Below are 25,832 nucleotides of genomic sequence, written 5' to 3'. Positions count from 1 at the left end.
ATATTTGACTGAATTTTCATCCATTGATTTTACTCCACCTGCAGCGCACTAGACAAGGTAATAATTTATGATAATTATATGAAAATATACAATTAATATTCATCACCTCTCATTTCTCATCACTTTAGATGATCAGTAATGCAGAGTAAAAATGCTGTCAGATTTCTAATTGCTTTGTAATGGGCCTGAAATAGGGAAATCGTTAAAGACAAACAATCTGTCACTTGTCTGTTACCTTAACTATCTATCACTTAAAAAAACCCTCATTAAATACATTGCTGATGAACGACAAAAGACTGTACTCAGTGTGCCCAGATGTACCTTTTTAAACAATATTGTAAATTGCTTAAATAGTTCCCAAGACATTTTCAATCATTTTTGTGGAAATTTAATGGAAAACATATATTTTCCGTGCATGTTACATCTCATTTGTTCACATCATTATGACATTTAGTCTATCATATGCACATCTCCTGGGAGACAAAACTTTTCCTTTTTACTGTTGACAAACCTGATCCAATTAAAACAAATTCTGGAAGAACTTAACATTCAGATCTCTGACCCCTTTCTCTTAAAAAAAAAAAAAAGGAAGAAAAAATCCACTATTAATTTTAAAATAATCCTAACTCTTTCAAGGATTTTTAATATCTAGATTAAAAAAGAAGTTCAACATTGTCCAGGGTTGAACAAATTATTTTCTCTCGATTGTTCCCAAGAAATAGAATCAGAATTTTCCCTTCTACCACTTTTTTGAGTCAGTTGTCTGCCATAGTTCTGACAGAAAACTTCATTTGAAAAAATTGTTCTCACTGTACTGACTTAAACAGCCAGGATGAAAACAGCACACCAGGAATATCAGTGAGACCCCCTAGTGAAATACATATTATTACTTGCCACATTAATTAATTGGTCATATTAACTGCCACGTTACAAAGGTGAAAAAAATGAAGAACAATTACAAAAATTATTTAAGATAAAACATCCATCTGTGCGTGACTTAAACATGCTCAATCTTTTAAATTTATCAAACCCAATCAACATTCAGGGCTTATTTTAACAGTATATATCAGACACTAAAACACAACAGTTTAGGGCAAAACATGCAAGAAGAAATAAAGCAAATTCAAGCTTTATTGCCATGAATCCTATTTCTTCTCAGTTACAAGACAAACAAGAAAGCAGAGGAGGCTGTGCTTTCAGAAAACCATTAACTACATAAATAAACAAGTGATCTAACAGACCCATTCAGGTGCAGTGCTTTGTATCAAGAACAGCACTAAGAAGTTTAACAAAAGTAAGGGCTCTCCAGAGAGGGACATATTTGTCCAGATAGGAATCCTGAGAAATAACTCTGCCTTTCCAACACTAAAAAGGCATTGGTTGCAAAAATTGTAATGTCTCAAATATTCTGAATATTCTAGATGCTAAGCAGTCTAGAAAGACTTGCCTTCTGAGTTTTTTATAAGCTATGTATCTCTCTTTTGTACACATATGTACTCTACCCTCGCAGGCCCCTAAAATAATAAGGACATGGACCTGCTGGAGTGAGTCCAGAAAAGGGCCATGAAGATGCTCAGAGGGCTGGAGCACCTCTGCTATGGAGACAGGCTGGGAGAGCTGCTCAGCCTGGAGAAGAGAAGGCTTTGAGGAGACCTTCCAGCAGCCTTCCAGTACCCAAAGGCACTACAAGAGAGCTGGAGAGGGACTTTTTACAAGAGCATGTAGTGACAGGACAAGGGGGAATGGCTTTAAACTGAGAGAGGTTTAGATTGGATATTGGGAAGAAATTCTTGACTGTGAGGGTGGTGAGGCACTGGAACAGGTTGCCCAGAAAAGCTGTGGATGCCCCATCCCTGGAAGTGTTCAAGGCCAGGGTGGATAAGGCTTTAGGCAACATGGTCTAGTGGAAGGTGTCCCTGTCCATGGCAAGGGGTTGGAACAAGATGGTCTTTAAGGTCCCCTTCCAACCCAAACCATTCCATGATTCCATATATAGCAATATAAAACCAAAACAAACCAAAAAATCAAAAGAGTTTACTACTCTGAAAAAGATTTTGAACAATACCAGTTGTCTCCAGAAGTTAAAAACATCATTAATAGTTAGAAAGTCTGGATGTTTCAGCTGTTTCTTAAAAGAATAAAATAATTCTGGTCTGGTCCCTCATTTGTACTCATCTTTTATTGTAGTAATAGAAGCACACAGTAGGCCAGTTAAGTCTTTAAATAATTCTTTTCCTGCAGTTCTATGACAACACAGCACAATGCTGTGCGACAGTTTTAAATAAAGCATTCACTAAAAATATTATATATTCTCAGAAAAATGTCTAAAACTGCCAACCTACATTTATTTTACATTAAACAGGAGAAGGAAACTTATTACCATGTTTAGGTGTCCAGCTCCAGTGAAATTATCAGCACTTATACATAATTTAAGATAATCAAGCAACTAGTGAAGCCTGATTCCTTACAGACATGGGTGTCCTATTTCTCATTTTGGGACAACAATCCCAGGTCTTCTCCATGAGTTCCCTGTGTGTCTCCACACATCCTAGACTGTCATAGGAAGTTCCCCACACTTAACTACTTTTTTTTTTGCCTTCATAAGAGGAAAGAAGCAGCAAATCCTACTTGAACTGCCTGCTGACTCACCAGCCAGGAGCTGCCAAAAGCCATGGGGAGCGTTTGGGTTCTGTCAGTCTTGCCTTGCTCTCTCTCCCCTACACACCCATTTCCTTTGAATAAATCTTGAACTCAGTTAATATTTATATCTCTAGAGATGAAAGATTACCAAATTGGCTTCAGGTTGATCAACACAAGTCATTACAGCCAGACAGTGTATGATTAGCTATGACTAACCCAAACATAACGTGGTGACTTCTGAAACTGGATAGATTAGAATTAGAAACCAAGACACAAAAATTATAATACCAGACAAGGTCAGATAATCCTGCAGTGATTTAACTTCATTTTGTGGTGCATAAACACCAAACTGTTATATTAAATGGCCTATTTTCTTTTACTTTGGCAGAACTGCTGAGCACACACAGAAAAGTGTTTCACCTCCAAAACTGCTCCACTGACTTCATAGATAACTCCTTAACATGCATTGTTAACTTTATATTCAACAACTAATTACAGATAGTTATACTACTGGATACAATTGCTCACAATCTCTTAAATTTCTAGAGAATGAGTATAAACTACTTCATGAGCTGGCTTCAGGTACCAATCCTTTAATGAATTAAAATGGAAAAAAACTCTATGTGTAACATTTAAGAATTTTTGGCATAAAGGATAAATAATGGATATTGTAAATGTATCCTGTCTGTAGAAGGATATTAACCATTTGTGGTGAAAGCACAGGTGTAATAACCAATCTCCAAGATATCCCTGCATCTTTTACAAACTTCTGCTTCATTTCCCCCCTCCACAACAACGGTCTCTACTCACACAACAGCCCCAGACAAGAAGGAAACTCAGGCAACCACGCTGGAAATTTGCCTGAGAAGAAAACTGTGGTTTCAAAAGGGACTAAATAAATGAGCTCACACTTGATACATCTCATCTGTAAGTCAGTGACTTATGTGAAATATCTAATTGCTCACACTGGTGCTGCAGAAGTTGACACCACGCTGGCAGAGGGGGTTGGATTGTCCCAGGGCTCACACAAGTTCTGAAGGATGAGTCTTTCCCTTTTGACAACATGGACAAACTCATGTTACCAATTCGACTTCAATTTTCCATGTTCATCAGTCAGCCCCGACTGTCCCACACCCTTCCTGCACGGGTGGTTAATGGGAACAACATGCCAGGAACAACAGCCCCAGTTCTCCCTGACAGTGTCTGTACAGTCTGACTGCTGCTCTAATTAAACAGTTCAAAGGGAGTGACAAATGATAAGAAGTTGTTTTAGTGCTGACACATCACATAAAAATGTTGTCAAAGGATGTATATACACACTTAAAGGTACCACAGGATGGATCAGGATGGGAGGGACCACAGTGGGTCCAGTGGTCCAACCTCCCTGCTCAAGCAGGGTCATTCCAGAGCACATGGCACAGGATTGCATCCAGATGGTTCTGGAATATCTCCACTGAGGGAGACCCCACACTCTCTTTGGATAACCTGTTCCAGTGCTCAGTCACTGCACAGGAAAGAAGTTCATCCTCATGTCCAGGTGGAACTTCCTGGGCATCAGTTTCTGTCCGTTGCCTCTTGTCCTAAATATACCTAAAATTACCTTGTACTCTTGCATTAAATATACCTAAAGGTATAGTATTTTTAATATATTATAAATACGTATCTATAAATATATATTATATAAAATATGTCTATACAAAACATTATATTTAATTTTGTCTGGACTAATCTTTAGGTATTTCACCAACTAGGTTTGACCGAGATTCTGAAAGCCAAAGTCTACAGCACCAACTTAAGTTTTATTTTTACTTTTTGTTTGTTTGTTTAACGAGGAAACGTCTTTACGTCATTAAACCCCCGCTTCCCGAGCTGGATTTTTTTTTTTTTTTCATCAGGATTATGTTCTTCCTTCCCCTTTAGGACAAGTATTTCCTAGAAAGAAACCACCGTCTTACTCTGCTCGCGGGGCCGGGACAGGGAGCGCGGGAGGGCAGGGCCAGGGGGCGGTTGCGCCCCGGGAGGAGGAGGAGTCCCTGCGCGGGGAGCGGCTGTGGGGACGAGGCGGAGAGCGGCGTCCCGTCGCGCCGAAACCCCTGAGGGCCGAACCCCGAGGGCCGAATTCCCGAGGGACCGCAGGCCTCGCCCCCGCGGGGTTGCCATGGCGACGCGTCGGCCTCGCCCGGGCCGCGCTTCCTGCCGGTGCGGCGCCGCCGCTGTCCGGCTGGAAACAACCGAGGCGGCCTGGCCGCTGCTCCCCCGCCGAGCCGCGGGCGGGTTGTTTCCCGCCGGACGAGGTGCGCGGGGCACGCGGCCGGCGGGCGCGGCGGAGCGGGGCAGGTGCGTGTGCGGGGCCGGGCCGGGGGGCTCGGAGGGGCTCCGAGGGGGCACGGCGGGACCGGGGGTGCTCCGGCTGCTCCTGGCGCGCTGCGCGGCGCCGCGGCCGGGCCCGGGCTGCGGCGGCCTCCCTCCGCCCGCTGCGGAGGCCCGAGGTCCTTTTTCTTTCTTCCAGCAATTAAAAAAAAAAAAATTATAAAACCTGGTTGTTTACAAAGCTCTTGCCTGCTGACGGTGGTGTTTCTTATCAGAGAGTTCATGATAAATCAACTACCACAAGCTTGTGATTCCACTATACCCAGGAATCTGCTGGGAGCTCGGACACTACCGTGCTGTTACTGGCATTTAATTCTCCTATTTGTCGTTTTTCTTCCTGAGCCATTAACTTGGTGATAGATGGCTCAACGAGTTAGGTTTTATTGGAGACCTGTGCTAACTTTATATGTTTTTGCATCGGTTTTGTTTACTTGTTTTTACACGGCCTTTTACTTTAATAGTAAAAAAGTTAAAGTCTTCTTACCCGGTAGGATGATGGAGTGTCCTTGCTGTGAATGTCGTGATGTAAAAACCAAGATATACCTTTGTGTCTTCTTGCAAGTACCTCGTTCACAGAGTGACAAAATGGCACACTTTTGTATGCTTCACTTTATATACTGGATATATTTCATATATTCATATTAATTATTCCATGTTGTATATACTTCATATATTTGTATTAATTATTTCATGTGTTGAATATATTTTGAGTAGATTCAATATGTTGAATATTCAGTATATTCATATTTCAAAATCAAAAGTGTGTAATTTAAAAAGTGTCTATATAGAAGGCATTTTTATAACCTGGGCCACTTCAGAACAGTTCATTTTGCATGCAAAATGATTTTTAAAGAAGATTGGATTGCTACTGAAACATGATATACTGAGGAACTTGGACAGGAGACACAAGAGAACTTGAATCACCTCATGGAATGGAATGGCCACGTGAATTAAACTCTTTTTTTATACATTAGTTCTCATGTAGAGCACTGTATACCAGGATGCTGATGTTGTTACTGGGAGCCCAGTTGACTTGGACTTGTTGATGATATCTGCTTGTATCAGATTTTCTTTTTTAGTGTGTAGCAATTACTAGATGTGGTTATTATACCTTCACTTAGGGAAAAGAAGCTCACCCTAAAGCACCAAATTGAACAGGGTTCAGAACTTTTATCAGTCATGTTGGCCATAAAATGGGTTAACAACTTTCAGGAGTTTGGTAATTCTTGGCTTGTTAAGGCACAGACTCTGACTCCAGCTCACTGACAAGGAGAGTGCCCTTCCTGGTAATGAAATCTCATTGCATCTCCTGTCTAACTGCTTGAATCATGGTAGCCAGAGGAAAGATGCAGGGCACCTGTAAGGAAATTAGAAATGATTTTATTTGTGAAGACTTGCCTCGTCAGTGCTGGTGCTTGAGGAGTGAAGTCTGTTCCATGATCCTGCAGTTTGCCACACGTCCTTGCTTTTGCTTTTTCTGTTTCAAATTGTAATTCTGTTTATTTGGTTTTCTTGCACAGTGCTAAGAAAGCAATTTCAAAGGCAGTGAGGGAATGGCCTTTGGAAGGACAGCACAGAAGGACTGGTACAAGGTCCTGGGAGCCAAACCATCGGACAGTCCGGCAGAGCTGAAAAGGAAATACCAAAAACTCGCCTTATTAGTAAGTGATTTTTATAAACCACTGACTTGCCAGTTTTGTTTTTACTTTTTTTGTATCAATATCACTGATCAGAGTATGTTTATAATACTGGTTCCCTGAAGCTGGTTCAAGTTGGAAATGAACACCTGGAGTTTATGAGTTATCAGTAGATTCTGGAAAGAGGGGTTGTGGTGTCATTCCAAAACACTGATGTGTCTCCCAGCTTTGCTAAGCATTCATAAGTACACTGAGACAAGTACTTGTTTATCAGGGGCTGGATGATCAGGCACACAAGTCAAAAAAGTCATTGTCTGTGGCACGTAGTCACAAAATTTGCTGATTGATGCTTGTGGTGTTTCCTCTCATTTGTGCAGTTACAGTGGGCTGAATGCAACCCTTGAATATATAAAGACCAGGTGCAAAGAACAAAAGGAAACCTTTTCTTGATAGCCTGCAGTAATGGCATAGAAAATGTATAGAAGGAAAATAGGTTAATATTCATTTTATTTGCAAGTTTCTGATGTGTTTTTGTGGATTGGTGTTCTTGGTCGTGCATCAAGACTTCATGTTCTGTGAATTCCCTTAATTTTTTCTGAGCTCCTGCTACATATGCATAAGAACCTCAGAGCTCTACCAGGTTACTTGGCGTGATTCTTGGTTATTCTGTTTTACTCCCTTCCCTGAATTCAGGCATTTTGCTCAAAAGGTTCTTTGGCCTGGATTTCTGAGCAAAATGGAGTGTCTTGTTTGATACTGTTGACTGTTTTCAACTGAATTTCATAGACAAATAGAATTCCCAAGGTAACTATACTCCTAAGTTTCTTGAAAACTGGTGACCTGGTAGAGAAGAAGAAAGGAGGTGAGCAGAACTCACTTTTATGGGAAAAACTCACTTTGTTTTAGGAGCTGCTAGCTAGACTGTCAGGATTGGCAGGGTGGTAGAGCACGTGCACGGCAGATCTGGCTTGGTTTGAGATGTCAGAACTAATGTGATAAGAAGTTGGGATTTAATGTGAGATAAAGGGAATGCCAGTGATCATGAGACTGAGTTTTGTTAGAGTTGAAATTCATGGGTTTGGGGAAGTTTTAGTTTATTTTTTATGTTGTTGTGTTTTGGGGTTTTTTAAATTATTTTATTTCTAAATATCGTAAAAAAGGTCTTAAAGTTTGGTCCTTTCACCAGTATGTTGCAGTTTTACACATTTTGATATTCTTTAGTTGAATTCACTCGGCAGCCCTGCTGTACTACTCCTTCTCAGTGCTCCTTGTGAACTTATTTCTTTGTCTGCAACTGATCTCTGTACTTAGTCTGAAGTTTCAACACCTGACAAGATGTTTGTGTGCAGATATAGGACGTAAATCCTCTGGTTCTCACTATTAAACATTGAACTAATCCATGTTTGGAAATCAAGCTTCTTAGTTCCCTTTCTAATAGAAATAGTTGTTTTCTTGGACCTCCTAGTGGTTTTGTTCTACTGAATTACTGGTAAAATGTGAATAAAAGATTAATAATTATCTGTTTGTTCTTAGTGAAGGCGATGGGGGGACCACAGTGTAAAATACCTTTTCTGTTCAGACAGGGAGCTAATTTAAACAGAATACTGTGATGGAATTAATGTGTTTCTTCCCTATGAATCAATATGTCATAATGGAATTAAAATCACATGTAAAGTGTTGTTCAGAGCTGTTACTGAACTGAAACTACATAGTCCCTTTCCTGTACAAATTTTTTATAAATGAAGCTGATCCTTTGTGTTATAGAGCTGTACTTTCATGTAATTATCTTGAAGTGTATGAAGTGAGAATTGTCAAAGTTTACAACTGTCTGTCTATATCTCTGAGTGTAATTTTAGAAGATGAAAATAATCTTTGAATATACAAGCTTTTCTTTAGCACCTGTGTGTTTCCAACCTAATTGGTTTGTGCTCTTTATTTGAAAAGTGGTGAGAAGTGTTAGAGAAAATGAATATGCTTTGTTTTGTTTTTTCTTGTGGTGTCTGTGATGGATCTCTCTGACTAAAAAGCCCCACTGATGTTTACTTGTAGGTGTTTTCCCAAGGCAGATCTGCTGCTTGTCTGTTGTTGTTACCATATGTCCTGTCTCTGTTCATCTTTTTCTTTTAGCTGCACAGATCTGCTTGATTGTCTGCTTACTACTACAGCATCCAGCACAGTCATTCTAAAGTCTTTAAAAGCACGGTGGTAATGAAGCCATCATTATTTTTATGCACCTTAAAACCCCAGTGGCTCTAGGAGTGGCTGGAGGCTACAGTACATATATTCCCTAAAAGGTGTTCTAGTTACAGTGGGAAAGTTTGTGCCACAGATTTGAGTGCAAGGGGGGGTCCATGGTTGAAAAAGTTGTGAGACTTTGATAAAAGAAGAGTTTGCCAGGTCATGTTAACACAAAAAAAATGTTCTTGCTGATTCAGAGGTTCATGAGCTGTGGACTTCCAGATATTGGTGAGATATATAAGGGAGGTGTTGCTGTATGTTTGCCTTATCCTGATACTATTCCCTAAGCATCCAGTGTTTGTGGTTAGTAAAAGGTACAGCACTGGATGAACCTGTTGTCTTACCTTTTGTGTCCTGTTTAGGGGAAGTCACTCCTTGCTCCCCAGACTTGTGCTTGGAGCCCTTGGTAACTTCACAGCTCCAAGAGCCCAAGAGCTCCTTTGATTCTCTACAGCTGTCCCTGGAGATGGTGGTGGTACAAGCAGTGCTACCATTGGCATGGGCAGGGGCAGGTCTGCATCCAGGTGTTTTTAGGGACTCTGGCAGCAGCTCCAGTGTAGAGGCTGGAACAGCAGGTGAGCACAACCTTTTAAAAGATTTCATGTCAAATTCTGTGTTCAGCACAGAAAGTTTTCCAGCTTATGTGTAGCAGCACAAGTTCATCTCCTGAAGAACTGTACTAATCTCAAAATCCAAAACTTTGTAAGGCAACTTGCATCATGGATACCAATTGCAATTAATACAACATTAATTCTGAAATCACAGTGTTCTGATCTGTTCATTGGCATAAAGCAGAATAGATGGTGGAATTGATTTTTAAACATAATTCTGCTGTTAAAATAAAAATGGCAAATGTCTGAGTCCAGGCCTTTTTCAAATGCTCCCCAATGCTTCGTGGTGAGCATTTGCTTTTTGCCATCTGCTATTTTCTGTATTTGTCAACACATGTACACTTACCATCTTGAATGAGCAGGCAGATGTAAATTTCCAAAGCGAAAAAGCTTTGGAGATCTTGCCATATGTCATCCAAAAGATAACTAAACTTGCAGTTAAATCTCAGGATTGACCTTAATAATACAAAGTAGTGTGCAATTAAAAATGGTTGAATTGTACCTTTGTAAGAATGACTTCACAGGGGCAAATTAGCTTAAAACTCATGAGTTCTTAAAACAGAAGCTGTTTCTGTTAATTCTAACAAATTGATGATTAAAAAGGTTAATAACCCAGAATAAAACTCTACATAGACACCCCACTAGAGTGAATATATTTGCTTACCTTTTTGCCATATTTTGCTTTGTTGCACTTAGTTTTTTCATTTGGTCAGGTCACAGCAAACATTTAAGTGAATTATTGTACTACAGATAATGTCAAATCCATCTTGTCAGCTCTGTCCTTAAGAATAGTATTAACTCGACACAGAAAACAGGTTTGGCTTAAAAGTAGGTTTGTTGTTCCCCCCCACACACACACTTTTTAAGTATTTAAACATCTTTATAAAATTTCCTTGCAACTTAAGGAAACTTAAACTTATGTTTTAAAACATTTTTGTGTACTCGCATGCACACATAAAAATAAAACATTTTTATGTACTTATATGACTCTGGATCATCTTGATACTTTGTTATTGTAACAGTCAGTAGCAGCTGAAGATGACAGACTTCTGGGCATAAGATGCATGTGCCACTGTCAATTCTATAAATAGCTTATTTATGTCACAAAAATACAACTTTTGTGTATGCAGGGTCATACTTCAGTATCTTCTCTGGCACAGAGCTTGAGCCAGTGGTTCTGAAAGGGAAAAGAATTGCAAATAAGTACTTTGAAATTGGCATAGCTCAGTGCAAAGATTCCTTCACTGGCTGTTGTAAGTTCATGCTGAAGTGCTTTTCTGAAGCACAGACTTGCAGTTTCCATACTCTGAAAAGAATCCACCAAATTTTGAGAATTTGTGTCTTGCTGAAGTGGTAGGAGTTTGGCCTTTAATCCTCTGTCTGTGTGTTTGAGATACTTGGGATACATACAGCCTTTTATCCACAGTTGGATGCACAGTAGTTTCAACAAGGTGATTTCTGAAATGGATAAACAGGTTTTATGCTCTATACTTGGTTTTTCAATGAATCCATACAGCTTTTAGGAAGGACAGTGCTTATGTTCCATTTCTGAATCTGTATGAAATCAGTTGAGGATAAAATTAGAGTAACAAAAGTAGGATGCTGGAGAGAAAAAAGTTACACCGTCTTATTATTGGCACAATTTTTGCATCCCCTTTTGGTCTAGCACTTTATGGTCAAAGAATGTGTTGCCAGATTTTCTTTTGAATTTTCATGTGACTGCTTTGTATCTGAAAACTGCTTTTTAGCGGGAATAAAGTCACCAAACACATAAGCTTTGTCTAGTTGAAAATCAGGTGTCTGTTCCTGTTGATGCTGCTGATATTATAGGATACCTTTCAACTGGAAAAAAATTATTGTGCAGGAAAATTATATGCTGCTGTTACAATGTGTGCCCTGATCTTAAAGAAAATCCATGTAATTTGAACAGGCAGTATGCAAGAAGCTCTTATTTTTAATATGGTGAGGAAATAAATGTGCCATTTAACACAGTGTTACAAAGATTCTCTCTCTTATCAGAAGGGGTGGTGTGTGTATATAAATACAAAGTGTTAAGGTGCTCACTTAATCTATTTGAAAGTGCAGAAAATTTGAAAACAGAGCATCAGGCATAGGTGAGAATGACTCTCAGCAACAATAAAGGAAGATATTAATAGAAATTTAATTTAATGAAGCATAATAACTTCAAGAAGGGATTATTCCATGGAGCATGCTTAGAGGAAAGACATATGACATTCTGAAGAGAAAAAATCCGTTGTATCTTATCAGATTTATGTACATTTAAAGTCTGCAATCACAAGAGATGCAGAGGATGTCATATGTAAAGTTAAAGACCTGCCTGCAGGATTGTTGTTTTAAAGTTTGTTGCAAAATAAATTCAGTATTACTCCTGAAAGGAGCTGCCTACTGAGGAACTTCATGCTGAGTTTAAATTGAGAATTTGAACCTTGAAAATGAAAACACTTTGAGCTTTGCATTGGAAGTCACATAAAAATGCTTCTCACAATGACAATCAGGCAGTGTGTGTACTCCTTTTTTAATAGCCCTTGCAGGGTTTTTATTTTTTGTTTGAATAGCAGCTTGCTTTTTAGAGGTCATCATGCTTAGCTAACCCTACCTTCACCCAGCTGGTAGAAAATGGATTTGTAATTTGACAGTATAGACAGAACAAGTTCAGTGCAGCCTGGTTGGAGTTGGACTGAAGTCAATCTTATTGCTACAGAGAGAAAGGTAAGCCACCACGCTTAATACAAAGGACTATTGTTTTAATGCTCAGGGTAGGGTTTGTTGAGCTGGTCTTTACATCTCATTTCATAATTGTGACCTTTAAAAAACCAGGGGGCATATTTTCCATCTGTGACTTGAAAAGTTGGTTATTAGCCTGTGTAGTAGTACAAAACAGCCTCAGTGTTACAGAAGTCCCTAATTCAAAGAGCTTTATGAGCCAGGTGACGCTCACGCTGCTGTTCCTGCTGCTGTCGAAGCTGCGAGGGTTGTCTTTCCATTGATCCACCTGCCTTTGGGGTTGTTTTTTGTTTGTTCTTTTCCTCCCACCAGAGGAGTTCATCATGGTAGTCTGTAGAAAGCCTGAAGAACAGGTGGTTAGGCTGGCAATGATCATGTTGCAGTAACTTTTCTCAGTCTGAAGCATCGCAGATTTGTTGTGTGTGCGCAGGTGGTGCCTAAAAAGCCAAACGCTGTTGGGGCCGCCTGGTGCTGCCACATCTGAGCTGGAGCTCCTTGGAGGTGTGAGCAGGGGGCAGTCGGTCCTTAGGCCTCTTTTTGGTGCTCTCTTTGGGTAACTGGCCAGTGGGAGCCCGTGATCTACATAATTAGGCAGCTGGCTAATCAAATGGAATGCACTGAGTAACCAATTAGTGCTGTGGTTGGTCGGCAACCAGCTGGAAGGTGTGCTCTGGGCACATCCTACACACCAGCTGGCTGAGAAAGGTACCCTGAGCTGCAGGAGAGGTGAAGAGAGATCATGGGTATGGGTGGAGAGGAAAAGGGGCACACACAGTGGTGGTTTGCCATGGCTCCGTGGATATGGAGTGGCCTCACTTACTACCTTGCAGTGTGTAGTGGTTTTTTGAAGAGGTGAATTTTAACAAGTGGATGGAGCGTGAATATCCCTACAGCAGAGAGTTTTATTTCTAACTGTTATGTAGAATAAGAGAAAACCCATAGCATCACAAAATAAGCCAGCAAGTAAGTAATGCATTACTTATCCAGGTAGTTCAGCCTCTTCTGAAAGTAATGTTACTTTGGAAATGATTTCTAAACCTAATCTGTTTACTTACGGGGTTGTTGTCCATGTTTTATTTGTTATGATGAGAATCCTCTGTAGATTTAAGGTACAGACATAACAGAATGGGCACCAGGCAGTTGAAATGTGAGATTTGGCTAATACATGCTTGGCCTTTGATGTCATTTATGCTCTGCAAAGGAATCTGATGGCTCCCTTGAGCATTTTGTGCACTGGTTATATGAGTTATTAATTGTAACAATATATTAAAGAAAGGGTCTATACTGTCTTTGGTAGACTTTTTGTGAAAGGTGTTCAATACTCACAAATACTCACTGTGTCCTGAGGCAGTAAAACATTAAAATTCTGATTAAAAATAAAACCTGAAGTACCAGCTCATTTAGTACCATAACAATGCAAGTGTTCTTTTACACTTTTAAAGGAATATTTAAGTACTTTTATATTGGGCAGTGTGCTTTTTATCTCATTTCTGAAGTGAGATATTTGAAACAAAAATCACGTGGGAAAGATATGAATTGAAGCACAGAGAAGGAAGCAACACAGACCAGCATAATGCTTTCATATAAGCAAATGTTCTGATTATTCCAGCATTGGAGCAGCCACAGGCAAGAGTACCTTGGCCTGTTCAATATTTTCAAATCAGAAATGACTGATCAGAAATCACTATATATTCAAGTGCCTACTTCAGAAATGTTAAGCACCAGCTCAGTTATTTAAAGAAGCTATAACCCCAGAACATGAGTTTGAAGGATAATAAAAGTGAAGGGTAGAATCAATCATCTTGCAATAGCTGTGTTTATATTAGAACTCTTATTGCTGTTAAATAAAGTCAACCATGTTTGTGTTGAATCTGAGACAGTTAATAGATTTGAAAAATTACTTTCATGTGATGTAGTAACCTGTAAAACTCAGTGTTTTGGGGATTTGTACTTAATTTTTTATTTAAATACATTTTCTGAGTGCAATTTTGCCTTATGTTTGAAATACATAATATAATTATTGCAGAAAATTGTTAAAGCAACACATTCTCACATTCCATCTTTCCTTCATCTTTAAACAGTTTAGAGCCAGAAAATCACGATTTGAATGACATAAGTGTCCCACCCTCCATCTTTTCCTTGCCTCCCGTGCTTCCCCATGTCCCATTGAGCTCAAATGCTCAGCAGACATGAGCTTCTTTGAACTGATTTAAGGAAGAGGTGAATTCTTATACCTGGTGGGTTGGCTTATAGGACGCTTTGTAGGTAGCTTGCATTGTAGTAAGAAAGTTCACCTTTCTATTGCAGTCTGACTGTCATTTGGATAAACTCTTTCTCATTTCATTTCGAGTGCATTAAAAGTAATGTTTTAAGGCTGAAAAGTGAGTGCTCAGGTATTGACTGACTATTCTCAAAAACTTGATCCTTTATTGTTATTCCTGATAAATTAACAGTAGTGAAAAAATTCAGCCTGTGTTGCTTGGGTCCCTGGCCAAAGAAGGTGCAGAAGAACGAGTTTTCTGAGCAGCATCTTAGCTGAACATTCTTTTCTTGACATAACATTAGACAGTAACTAAGGAGATGTTCGAGGGGAGGCTGAACAAGAGCTGCTCTTCCAAGAGGTACTTACTTACCTTCTGCCAGAGCAATCCAGTGTTGGCTCCTGTTGGTACAGAAGAGCAATGCCAAGTGTGGGCTTGGTATGGATTCTCTGAGTTGTAAATGTTGCTCTTGAAACTCAAGGAATGAAACCCTTGGATTATTCCTCTGCAGTTGGTGACTTGTCCTAGGTTATGACTTTACCTTTCCATCTCCATCTCTTGATTGTTCCTTTCTAAAATGGGGCAGTTCTGTAAAGGCTAAGACTGCCTAGATAGAGTGTTATTAAATATCAACGTCCAAAAGCTCAGGAATTAATGAATTCTGGTGAGTAGAATAGTCTTTTGTCACGTGATTTTCTTGAGTCACCTGCAAAGTGTGTCCCTTTGGGGTTGTGAGGACGCTCTGGCAAAGTTGTTTCCTTACTGCAAATGGGGAAATTTGCTGACCACGTCCAACCTCAAATTAGAAGTTAAATTAACACCAAACTAGTGATCAATCCAAGCCATCACTGTGAGCAAATCCAAACCAAACTAGTTTCTGAGTTTATGTGATTCCGTGGATAATGTTTGGAATTGTTTTGTCACTATGGCTGTGAATTTTTGAAATAATGCTGACATTTTTTTTTAATTGTAATCGTTGTGGGGTTTTTTTTACTGGTGTGATATCCATGAAATGGAGTGTTTGTGCTGTAGTCACAGCACGCTTTATGCCCTCTGATTTTAGGGGTTGAAACTTCTGAAGCTGCTTTAGGTTTATTTGGCATTGCCAAAGATAGGAAAGTGCTGTCTGCACAAAAGGCCGTGGTGCTTAGGTTTTATTTGGGTATAGTGTACTATGTTTATTAAGCTATTGACCAAATTAAGCTGCCCCATGAAAGTAGGTGGTTTCTTCACGGGTTTTGCACCCAAATGCTTTCTCAACCGAGTGCTAAATTCTGTTAATATGTAGCTTTTCATGTCCTTTTTAAAAGTTATAATTCAATCAGGGCCCAACCTGTTACTTTGAGATCTCAAAAGGCTTCAGATAGTGTAGAGAATCCCTTAGAGATGGGGAAAGCTGAAAGAAATAGTTTCAAGAAAACAAAAACTCAAAACTACCTGCAACTTTTGAAGTGTTATGCAAATGTTACAGTTATGGTCGCTAATAAATATTATTTTTAAGGAAGTCCTCTATTCTTCAGGGCCTTGTTTCCACAGTGTCATCTGCAGCTGAAGTGATTTAGAGACTCTGATTATTTTGCATTATGCTTAAATCTGACCTTTTAAAGGTGCCTGTCCGTTTTTAGGTATTCCAAATGAATTGAAAAATGGGTGGTATACGTTGGTTTGAAATAGTGTGCTAATGGTGGTGGACAGGGGGGACAACACAAAAAACCCCTGTGCTTTGTGCTCAGCAGTTCTTAGGAAGTTGTGGGGTGGCAAAGTGTTTGACTTCCTTGGCCTGCAGGGAGGTGTTTGTGCTGCCAGTCCCGGTGCCAGCTGAAGGCTGGTGCCCCAAACCGCCTGTCCCTGCCCTCCTGCCAGATGTTACTGAGCCAGGAAACAGCATCCTGGGCTTTTCCTTCATGCACTGCTGCTCCTGTCAGCTGGAAAGGTTCATGCCCGTTTTTTCAGTGTTTAAGCAACCCTGGTTGGTTCGATTTTTGTGGAGGGTTTTTTTGTTTTGTTTGCTAGTTTCGTTTTTCTATAATACAGCAGAGGATTTGGAAGGGCTGCTTTCACGTGCAAGTAGCATTTGCCTAAACTAGTTTCCTAACCATTCCTGTATCTGGCATTATTGTGTGACTAGTGCCTAAACATCCTTCAATGTGACATTTAATAGTGTAGATTGTGAGCACAGGAGCCAGAAACTTTAAAAGAACTTTAAAGATTCCCTTTATATCTTTATTTTTACCTTTATATTCCTGTAAACTTTAAAATGTTTGATTTTCTTCTTCTTTCCTTTGCTGCTTTTTGATGGCTTTTCTATTGCTTTGTCTTCTCCTGCTGTATATTGTAGCTTCAAAAGGGCTTTTTAAAGTACCTTTGGAGGCTCTTGGGTGACTCCTCATAGGAAAATAAGGAGCTATGGAAGAGATAAAAATGAAAGAGAAGCTTTTTCTAAAGCTTTGTCCATGTACTTTTTTGTAACTTTTTGGTTTTTTCTCCTCATTTTCATACCTTCTTTAGCTAAATAATTCCTTTCTTCTATTTATACAACAGTTGATTTTCTTTTTTATCAGTAGAAACTGAAAGTTTTACGTTTCATTTCAGCATTCAGTTTGAAAAGGGTGGAAGGTGTGAATATTTAATGTGCAAGTTATGTGAGGTAATGACTTGCTGTTTGATCAGACTCCTCTCAGTCTGATGGGGTTGGATCTTTCCAGAGCCTGGGGAATAGGGGGTGAAAGGACTAAAGTTCATTTCTTTGGAGACCCACTGTCAGTAGTTAAGACCGGTAAGAGTGTGTAATAAGCTCAAACCAGTTGTATAATGCTACAATTCCATGATAAAAGCAGTTGCATTAGAAAGGGATCCTGGTCATACATGATATAATCTTTAGACTTTAATCATTTACTGCTGAGAATAAAGTATTTTTCATTAGAAATTACTTCTTAGAGTAAGACTTGCTCTGCAATCACAGGACTTTCACAAGAAGCATCGAATCGAAAGTGGTTATTTCCATGGAAGTTGAAAGTTACTATTTCCATGGAAGTTGGAATTTATTTCTGTAAAAGTATAGCCAGAATTACAGTGGCAACCCTCCTGCTGCTGCTGCAGGTAAATATATAAAACAAATATGCCAAAGATGGGGATTTTGGCAGCAGACACTAAGTACAGAGGAGGAAAAGCCGACCTCTCTTCAGATTTTTCAGATGGCTCTCAGCCCAGATTCACACCCAACCTGACAAAAGACTTCATATTTTCCAGTGAATATTAGAACCACTCAAAACCCTGGACAGAAATTAAGATTATCAAACTGTGTGAGTTAAATGTGTAAGATGTTGTGGTGAAATTCTCATCTTAATCAGACTGAAGGAAGTTTAAAGAATGTTTAAGCAAGATAGCTTTTAAAAAAAAATAAACCAAACATACGAATTTATGAGTTTATGACAGTATAATTTAATCTATGCATTTTTTTAATTGCACTTTAGAGGACTCCAGTAATTCTCAAGAATTTGCTGCTCTGGTTTGATAGTCCAGTTCTCTGTGTTTTTACTGCAGCTGTCAGTGAATGCCAGTTCTGTGGCCTGCACAGCTGTTGCACATTGCTGTGTACACTTAATCCTAACTTTTTTTTTTTTTGTTCTGGCTGTTTTTAAAAGAACAATTTGGGTTTTCTGTGAGTGTTTTCTTTTAAAATTATCCATTGGTAATGAATAACTAAAATGCTAGGAAGAAATCCATTTTTCCTCCAGCGTGCTGTCTTGAGGATGCTTTGCTGTGAATACTTTGGATCACAGCAAATACTTCCTTGTAGCAACAGCTGTAGCAGCAGTAATATAATCTGAAATATTTCTGTTCCAATGGGGTTTATTTGTCTCAAGCAAAGTTGTAGGTCTGCTGTGCTGAATGTTGTGTATAACAGTGGTTATTTCTGGCCCCAAGGTTATGGAAAAGATTAATAATGTGTGTTAAACACGCAAGCAGTTGAATATCGTGTGGGAAGCTCAGATTGATGCTTGCATAAGAATTTCTGATCATGGCAGATTGTAAGGAGGAAAAAGGACTGGACACAGTTTTTACCAGCTAGTTGGTCACTGAGCAACATCAGAAAAAAGTCTTAGAATGGAGAAGTTCTGAGAGAGAAAGAAAATGAAAATGTTGTCTTATATTTTTCCTCAGATAAGGGACATTTCCTATGAGTAAGAATCATCTTGGAGATGGACAGTGGAGGCTCTAATCAGTGTCTAAGCAGATAACTTCAGCCTTCCCCTACCTGATCTCGTTTTTAAAAAGCCTAAAGATTGATTGTGTTTGGGGAAAGAAAAGGAAGAAGAGATGGATTGAAGTAATGAATCAAGAAGATAAATTCCTTGTTCTTTTGTCCATCTGTCTTTGGATAGACATCCTCTGGGGAAGTTTAAATCTCTATATGAAAAGATTCAATGTCACAAGGAACTCTTCACTTTCTGTTTCTCCTCTTGGCAAGTGGGAGAAGCAGGCTCCTTCCATGTTCCCTGCTAACTTCTGCCAACTGAGTGAGCCTGTTGAAAAGATTGATTGTGGGCTAGGAAGGCAGTTTAAGACCTGGAATAATTCTTTTCACGGAAGTGAACAAGTTTCACATTTCAGAGAGGGTGCTTTGCAAAAATCAGTGAAGCACCTTCAAAGGAAGGTCTTGATTTGTGCTGTTTTAACTTAAGACCACTCCTCTCTTTTCTTATTTTTCTTTTTTCCTTTTCCAAATACTTGTCACGTGAAGCTTTTCAACACTGAATTCTGCTGGTTGCTTAAGAGGGGAGAGCTTAGAAAAGCACCCACGAGTATGGAACCTGACCTAGTGACTGTCCTCACTTCTTACTGTTTTATCCCACTAAATGCATCTGTTACATCCCTGATACTTGTGCAGATGAAATACGAGTCCCACGTTTAGTCCACTGAAGACACACTTTGCCTGTGACAGTCTTTGTGTACAAGAAAGGATGTGATCACAGCGGCTCAGTTTAGAAAGACCGTAGGGGAGCAAATGGGAAACGAATCTTTTAAAAGCAATACTAAACTTTTTTTACTTGCTTTGGTCTCTCGGTGTATGGTGTGGTGCAGAGGAACAATGGCACGTTTTGCTGTAACCTGTTAAGCATTAGGTGGCAGTAGCGTGTTGTATTTGGCGGCCGCTTTGTCGTTTGGGTTTTATCTTCTGGTGTCTTTAGTGCAGTGTCATAAATGGAGAAAACATGTATTTCGTTTCTTTAGGTTATTATAAAATGCTGATTTATGGTTGTTGTGACTGTATGTGACTGGTAAGGGCAGCTGTTTGGATCTTGCATGCATAGGTGGGATTAGCATGCTTGTGGTATCTGCACAGTATTCATGACTTATTTTCTGGTCCATAGTATCTAACAGTGGTAACATTAACTGCAGATATTCTGATGATAAATATGGTGTTAATGGCCAAGTGAGTTTAGTTTTGCAGCCTTCACTTTTCCATAAGCTGTTACCATTTCTAAAATTAATATAACCTGTTAGAGGAAGCAGGTCTGTGGGAGTTTTTTGCTTGTGTTTACTCTTTATTTTTAGATAAAAAGAAGCTTAGGCTCAAGAGAATCTTGGTAGGAACATAATTAACCTTTCAGCACAGTGGTGTTATTGTCACTCCAGATCTTGGACCAGTGCAGTTACCTTGTGACCCTTTTGGAGGGTGTTTTTTCCCTTCATCCTTGTTTCTCACAGGTAAAGGATCCCAAGGATTTCGGAACTGGTGTTGCATTGTATTAATTGGGCAGGATGATCAGTTAATAGCAGAAGAGCAGGAAAGTGTTGACAGAACATGCCATCTAATTAGTACCTGATGGACCATGTAGGCCACAGAGCCCAGAGTGTGGTGTCACTTCAGGGTGGCAACTAGACAAGACCTTTATATGCAAAACAGGCCTGTGGAAAAGCCAGGGATGGAAGTCGGCACTGCTGGGATATTTCACTTTCCAGCTTGGGGAAAGCTGAGGATACTCAGTGTAGGAGGAGCACATAGCAAATTATCAACCCTTTGTTTTGTGCAAGTCTTGCTCTTAAGTCAGGTTGCCTTTTGTTTGTTTAGGTCTTTTTTTAATGTAAGAGGTGATCTACAAATAGTTGGGTTTTTTAAAAAAAAAATGCATTTTTTCTCCTTTTTTTTTTTTTTTTTTTTGGAGTAGTAAGAGAGAAATACTTGGGCAGGAAGATTCCCTCATGGATCATGTGATACAATGTTGAACAAAATCTTTCTGAGTTAAGAGCAGCATTAGATTGTTTTAGGGTTCTACTCTCACTGGTTTTTGATTACACTGTAGTGTTTAAGAGTTTTTCAGTTGAAACTTAAGTCTTTCCAAATTGAAAAGCACTTTGTGTCTGGCAAGGTAATATGCCAGAATTATTTAGTCACTGGTAATGAGTGGGTTTTTCCCCAATCATTTTTATAAATATATTGGTAATTAATTAATACTCTTCATTCAGAAATTGCCCTTCCTCCAGTGATACAAGTTTAATGTTTACATGTTTAAAACAAAGATTTTTTTCAAAATTAACTCATTTTCTCATGCAGTGCAAAGTTTTTTGTTTTGCCAAAATAAACCCTTCCTGTTTCAGAATACTTTTATTGAATAAATAACCTTTTTTTTTTGGGTAAAATAGTGTAGTTTTTCCCTCTGCCCTAATTTTATGAGTTCAGCTGGTAAAGTTGGAAAATGGCTTCTTTCTGTGACCTTTCAGTGAGTGCCACAGGGTGGGGGCCAAGTGCATGTTTGTCACCTTTTTCCTTGCTCATCACAGGTGGCCAAAACGTGCTTCTCTTAAATTTCCATAGCCAAAAATTCAAATTTCAGTTTAATAAATGAATTTCTAATTTGGCCTGTGTTCTGGTATAAAATCCATCACAGAGTGGATTCTGGAAGGAGGAGTTCAGCTCTAAAGCACAGCAGCCACTCTGGCTGGAATCTGATCTGTATTTGATGCCCATAACCAGAATAAATGATCATTTGGAGGCGTTGTGCTTGATTGCTCAGACATAGCTGACACATCCCTGGCGTGGGTAATACCAGATATGGGTGTTAATGCTGTTACATGCTGGTAGGGATTTGTGGCCTAAACTATTCAGTGTGAAATGTACGTAAAATTAGCCAAAGTGTAAACTTTAGGTGTAATTATATAGCTCTTGGAGTGTTGTATATAATTTTAGAAAGGGGAGGAATGCCCCACTAAGTTTAACTGTCCACACTTGATTCCAGAGTTATGGGAAGGTGAGGCCTGGACGCTGTCTTTTTGTGGAGAGAGAGAAAAATTGAGAGCAAGCACAGAGAATGTCAGCCTACTGTACTATCTTGATTTTTGAAATTGTTTAGAGTAGTTGTTGATTTCTTAGATGCTTATAGATGTGGCTTAAATACTGTGGTCACGTGGCCAGTTTAAGGAATTTTGGTTTAGGGATTGCAATTGCTTTCTTACAAAAACGTGTCCTCGTGGTCTGTAAATAACTAGAGAAATGGATGCAATTATATGACCCAGTCCAGCCCTTGTTTAGCAGTTAATTTCTCCAGATTTCTGTGAGCATTTGTTCCGACCTACACAGATTTGGTTGTTGGTTTAAACCTCGCCAAGGCTGGTGGTGTCTTAATTGCTACCACAGAGCAACCATTTGGCCTGTGCGAGATGAATGTTGTCAAGGTACCTTCTGCAAGGCGGACATTCATCCACTGGGAATGTATCAAGAAAGTTTTCATTAATTGGTCCCTTTGTTGGCATTTGTGGCAGAGCAGCCAAAAACTGAGTATGAACAGACACTATGTCAAGGGGTGAGATTTATTGGCAAGTCCCACGAAAAACTGGTATTTACTACATATATTGTGAGCGGGGGCAAAAGGAGTTTCCTCCTAAAAGAACAGCCTGGCCTTAAATTTACTCAGATTTCTTTTTTTTTTTTTTTAATTTTATTTAAAGGCAGGGAAATGTAACGAGAATTCAGAATCCACTGGGAGTTAAATAGGAAATAGCTGGTTAATATTTTTCTTCTTAATGTTGACTGTCTTGCAGCTTCTCTTTAATACAATGTGAAGTGTTGTGATGAGCTCTGTAGTGTACAGACAGATTTGCATGGACCTATGAATACTTCTGTCAGATGAGAACACTTGACAGTTTTTGTCCTGCCTTCATTAGCTTAACCTGTAGATAATAACAATTACAGTTGATAACGTGTAAATGTTGGATAAAGCATGAAAAATGTTTTTAAACGTAGCTTCCAATTTTGCTACTTTTGTTTTCACGTTAACTTACACAGTTTGGTCTTGTTGCTTTGTTAAAAGGGTGCACTTCATTATGGTGCAAGGGACATACTAGTAATGATTTGTGCATTTTGTCCCAGTGCAACATGCTTGTTTGTTGCTAAACTTTGTACAGACCAAGGCTGTCTGCATTAGGGTTTCTTCATATCGTAGTGAGTTATAAATTAAATAACAATTTAGACTTATTAACCAAATTGTCTTATGTTGACTCTGAGGGAGAGTTCTGATTCTGAAATTTGAATATACTGCCTGGTCAATATTGGGCTTTGTTACAAGAATAAATAGATTGAACCTCCAAATACGGATAATGTGATTTCTAAAAGTGCTTAGTATTAATCTGTGCAGTTTCATTCTGTTGGGTTCCCAGCCATGAGTCTGGAAGTGTGGCTGGAAAATAACGGCTTGGGTTTCTCTCTTCATCCAGCTGCTTCCAGTGTTTCCCCTCTCCTCATCCTTTTCCTCATCTGAACAGCAGAGTATCCAGCTCTCCTGGCCACTCCTGTCACTCACCTCCCTCTCCTGGCAGTGGCAGTGGGTGTCAGGGCTGTGTCCTGCTCTTATCCCCTACTATCCCATGCTTTCACTTCTGCCCTGTTAATCCAACCAACCCCTTGCACACTGGTTTCATGACTTTTGCCTCTTCTGTTTGCAGTTTTAATTCACTTCTTTCATTCCTCAAAAATGGTGCCTTCACCAGATGAAGCAGTGAAGTTTGGGTTGAAGTTCTCTTCCCTGACCCTCACCGGTTGTCTTTCATCACTGCTTATTCTTTTAATATAAATACACATCTGTTTACGATTTCTGCAGTGTTTTTACAAATTCCAAGAGGTGTTGTAGTGGAGGTTGTGAACACTGTGGCTTCCAGTTACTTTTACAATTTAAAAAAAGGAAAAGGTAATTAATACTTGGCTGGAAATCACACTTGTAGCAGCATTACATGCATAAAATACTGTCAAGCTACAAAACTACTGTAGCTACTGCAAGATGCCTTTACATGGAGAAAGGGAGAAGGATGCTGAGATACTAAGTTCATTTGAGATGTTAATATTCTATCATTTATTCTCATTTAAAGCTTAGATTTAGTCATTAAATGTAGTTCCTTTCAAAGCACAACTACTTGGATGGATCTAAGTAATCATCTGGTAAAATCCTACTTTACTGTAAAATCCTTGCTTTACTCAGGAAGATAGGGCACATCTCCACCTTTAAACATATCCCTTATTCCAATATAGGCACACATCCCCTTTGGAAATAAAGCAGGAATTCAAGACTTGTCGGTTCAGTTTAGCAAGATGATCCATGAGACTGTAGATAATTTCAGAGTTAAAAATCTTTAATAAATTGGATAGTTTAGAAATTTACTCTGCTGTAACTGTTGGTAGTAGTGACTACTTAATGGTTACTTTATGACCTATGATAGTAAGTCCAGAATAGTCTAACTTTTGAATTTTTGAGCTCTGATGGTTTCCTCATTGTTCTGTACCTCTCTTTACTTTTGAGTTTTAGAACCTCAATAATGGGGGATGCAGGGGCGGAATCTAAAGGGTCCATAAAGAAAATTTTAGAAGTCTGAAAATACCTCTCCAAAACAATTGTCTCAGGAGAGAAGATCAAGGATTTTATGCAGCCATATCTGGTTCCTCCTTTTTATATTACTTTTTATTTTCTGCTGAAGATTTCTGCAAACACTTGACAGCTTTGCATAAAATATTGGAAAGTAGGAAAGAAAAAATATTGGAAAGTAGGAAAGACAAAGCTGTAGAAAGTGGAGAGTACTTGTTAGTTCATTCCTGGAAAAAAAAATAGAGCTGATCTCCCTTCAGTTTCCTCAGTCAGAAAAAAAAGGAAGGTTACGTTTTAAATAGGTTTACTTAAAAGCCGTGTAATTTCAGCAGGAAGTTTTTTACAGTTGTCTGTGAAATACGAAGTAGTAGAAGAAAGCATTATTCCTTAACTTTGTCATAAGTTAAGTAAAATTTGGAAGCAGTAGTAGTTTTCATAGGAAATAAAACCTCTTGATTTGATGTGTGGAATTAGAGATGTGGTGCATCTTTGGTCTTTGAAGTGAGTATCCTTTATACACGAGGCGAAATAGCCACGGTAATGTACTCTTCCAGAAGGGATAGTAATTTTTTAACCTCTTCTAAATAATCAGCCCTTTCAATCTGGCATGTGGAAAAGTAGTTATGAGTAAAAGTAGTTATATTAAGTGGTTTGGTTATCATGTATTCCACAGTTTAGCAAGAGATTACAGATTTAGTGTAAACCTTCTGCCTTTGTGCCTCCCCCCTCCCCTCCCAACGAGCCGTATTAAGTTGATTCTCGCTGGGCGCCGTAAATGTCTTCTGAAAAATACGTTCATGAGCACCAGTAAGAAACGTGCATTAAATTGATTTAACTGGAGGGTTTCTGCTTGCTAATTTGAATTTGATTAAAATCAGTCGACCCCGGTAGATTTATGGCACGAAGTTAAGGAACTCGCACAAGTGTCGGGGGGACGGGGCCCTTCGCGCGTCACCGCAGGGCCGGAGCTGCTCAACCAGAGCTCAACCAGCTTCTCATCCTGTGGTGGGAGAGTTCCTAGGGTCCACTGATGTGTTACTGAGGTGTAACACCGTTACGGGTATTAATAGTGGTCGTATTAATTTCCAGAGATTGATTTTTGCAATTCCTGAAGCGCAGAAGTGGAGTATAAAGGAGGCAGGAGTGCCGAGTGTAGCAGTTGAGTGTGCTGTGGTGTGTTCCAAATTCTTGTACACACTCTGTCCGTGAAAGGCTAACTGTAACATTTCTGTAAGAAAGCAATTGCAATCCCTAAAAGAAAATTCCTTAAACTGGCCACGTGACCACAGTACTTAAGGCACATCTGTAAATATCTAAGAAATCAACAACTACTCTAAATAACTTCAAAAGTCAAAATAGTACAGTAGGCCGACGTTCTCTGTGCTTGTACTCAATTTTTCTGTCTCTTCACAAAAAGACAGTGTCCAGTCTTCATCTTCCCATACCTTTGGAATCAAGTGTGGACAATGTACAAGT

The 25,832-nt window shown here is 39.2% G+C and overlaps 1 protein-coding gene across 2 annotated transcripts in view; it reads left to right on the top strand.

The window, feature by feature from the left end:
* The first annotated feature begins 4,895 nt into the window (after positions 1-4,895).
* Positions 4,896-25,832, top strand: part of DNAJC24 (DnaJ heat shock protein family (Hsp40) member C24) — a 36,318-nt gene continuing 15,381 nt past the window's right edge. For both annotated transcript variants that reach the window (XM_017827014.1, XM_017827013.1), the window contains exons 1-2: positions 4,896-4,977; positions 6,531-6,671. In XM_017827014.1, the coding sequence (XP_017682503.1) occupies positions 6,564-6,671 (108 nt within the window). In that variant the 5' untranslated portion in view covers positions 4,896-4,977; positions 6,531-6,563. The remainder of the gene's footprint in view (positions 4,978-6,530; positions 6,672-25,832) is intronic.

The sequence above is a fragment of the Lepidothrix coronata genome, unplaced genomic scaffold, assembly GCF_001604755.1.
Source record: "Lepidothrix coronata isolate B3197 unplaced genomic scaffold, Lepidothrix_coronata-1.0 Scaffold133, whole genome shotgun sequence".
NCBI lineage: Eukaryota > Metazoa > Chordata > Aves > Passeriformes > Pipridae > Lepidothrix > Lepidothrix coronata.
The sequence above is the reverse complement of the archived record's forward strand: the minus strand, read 5'-3'. Positions and strand labels throughout refer to the sequence as shown.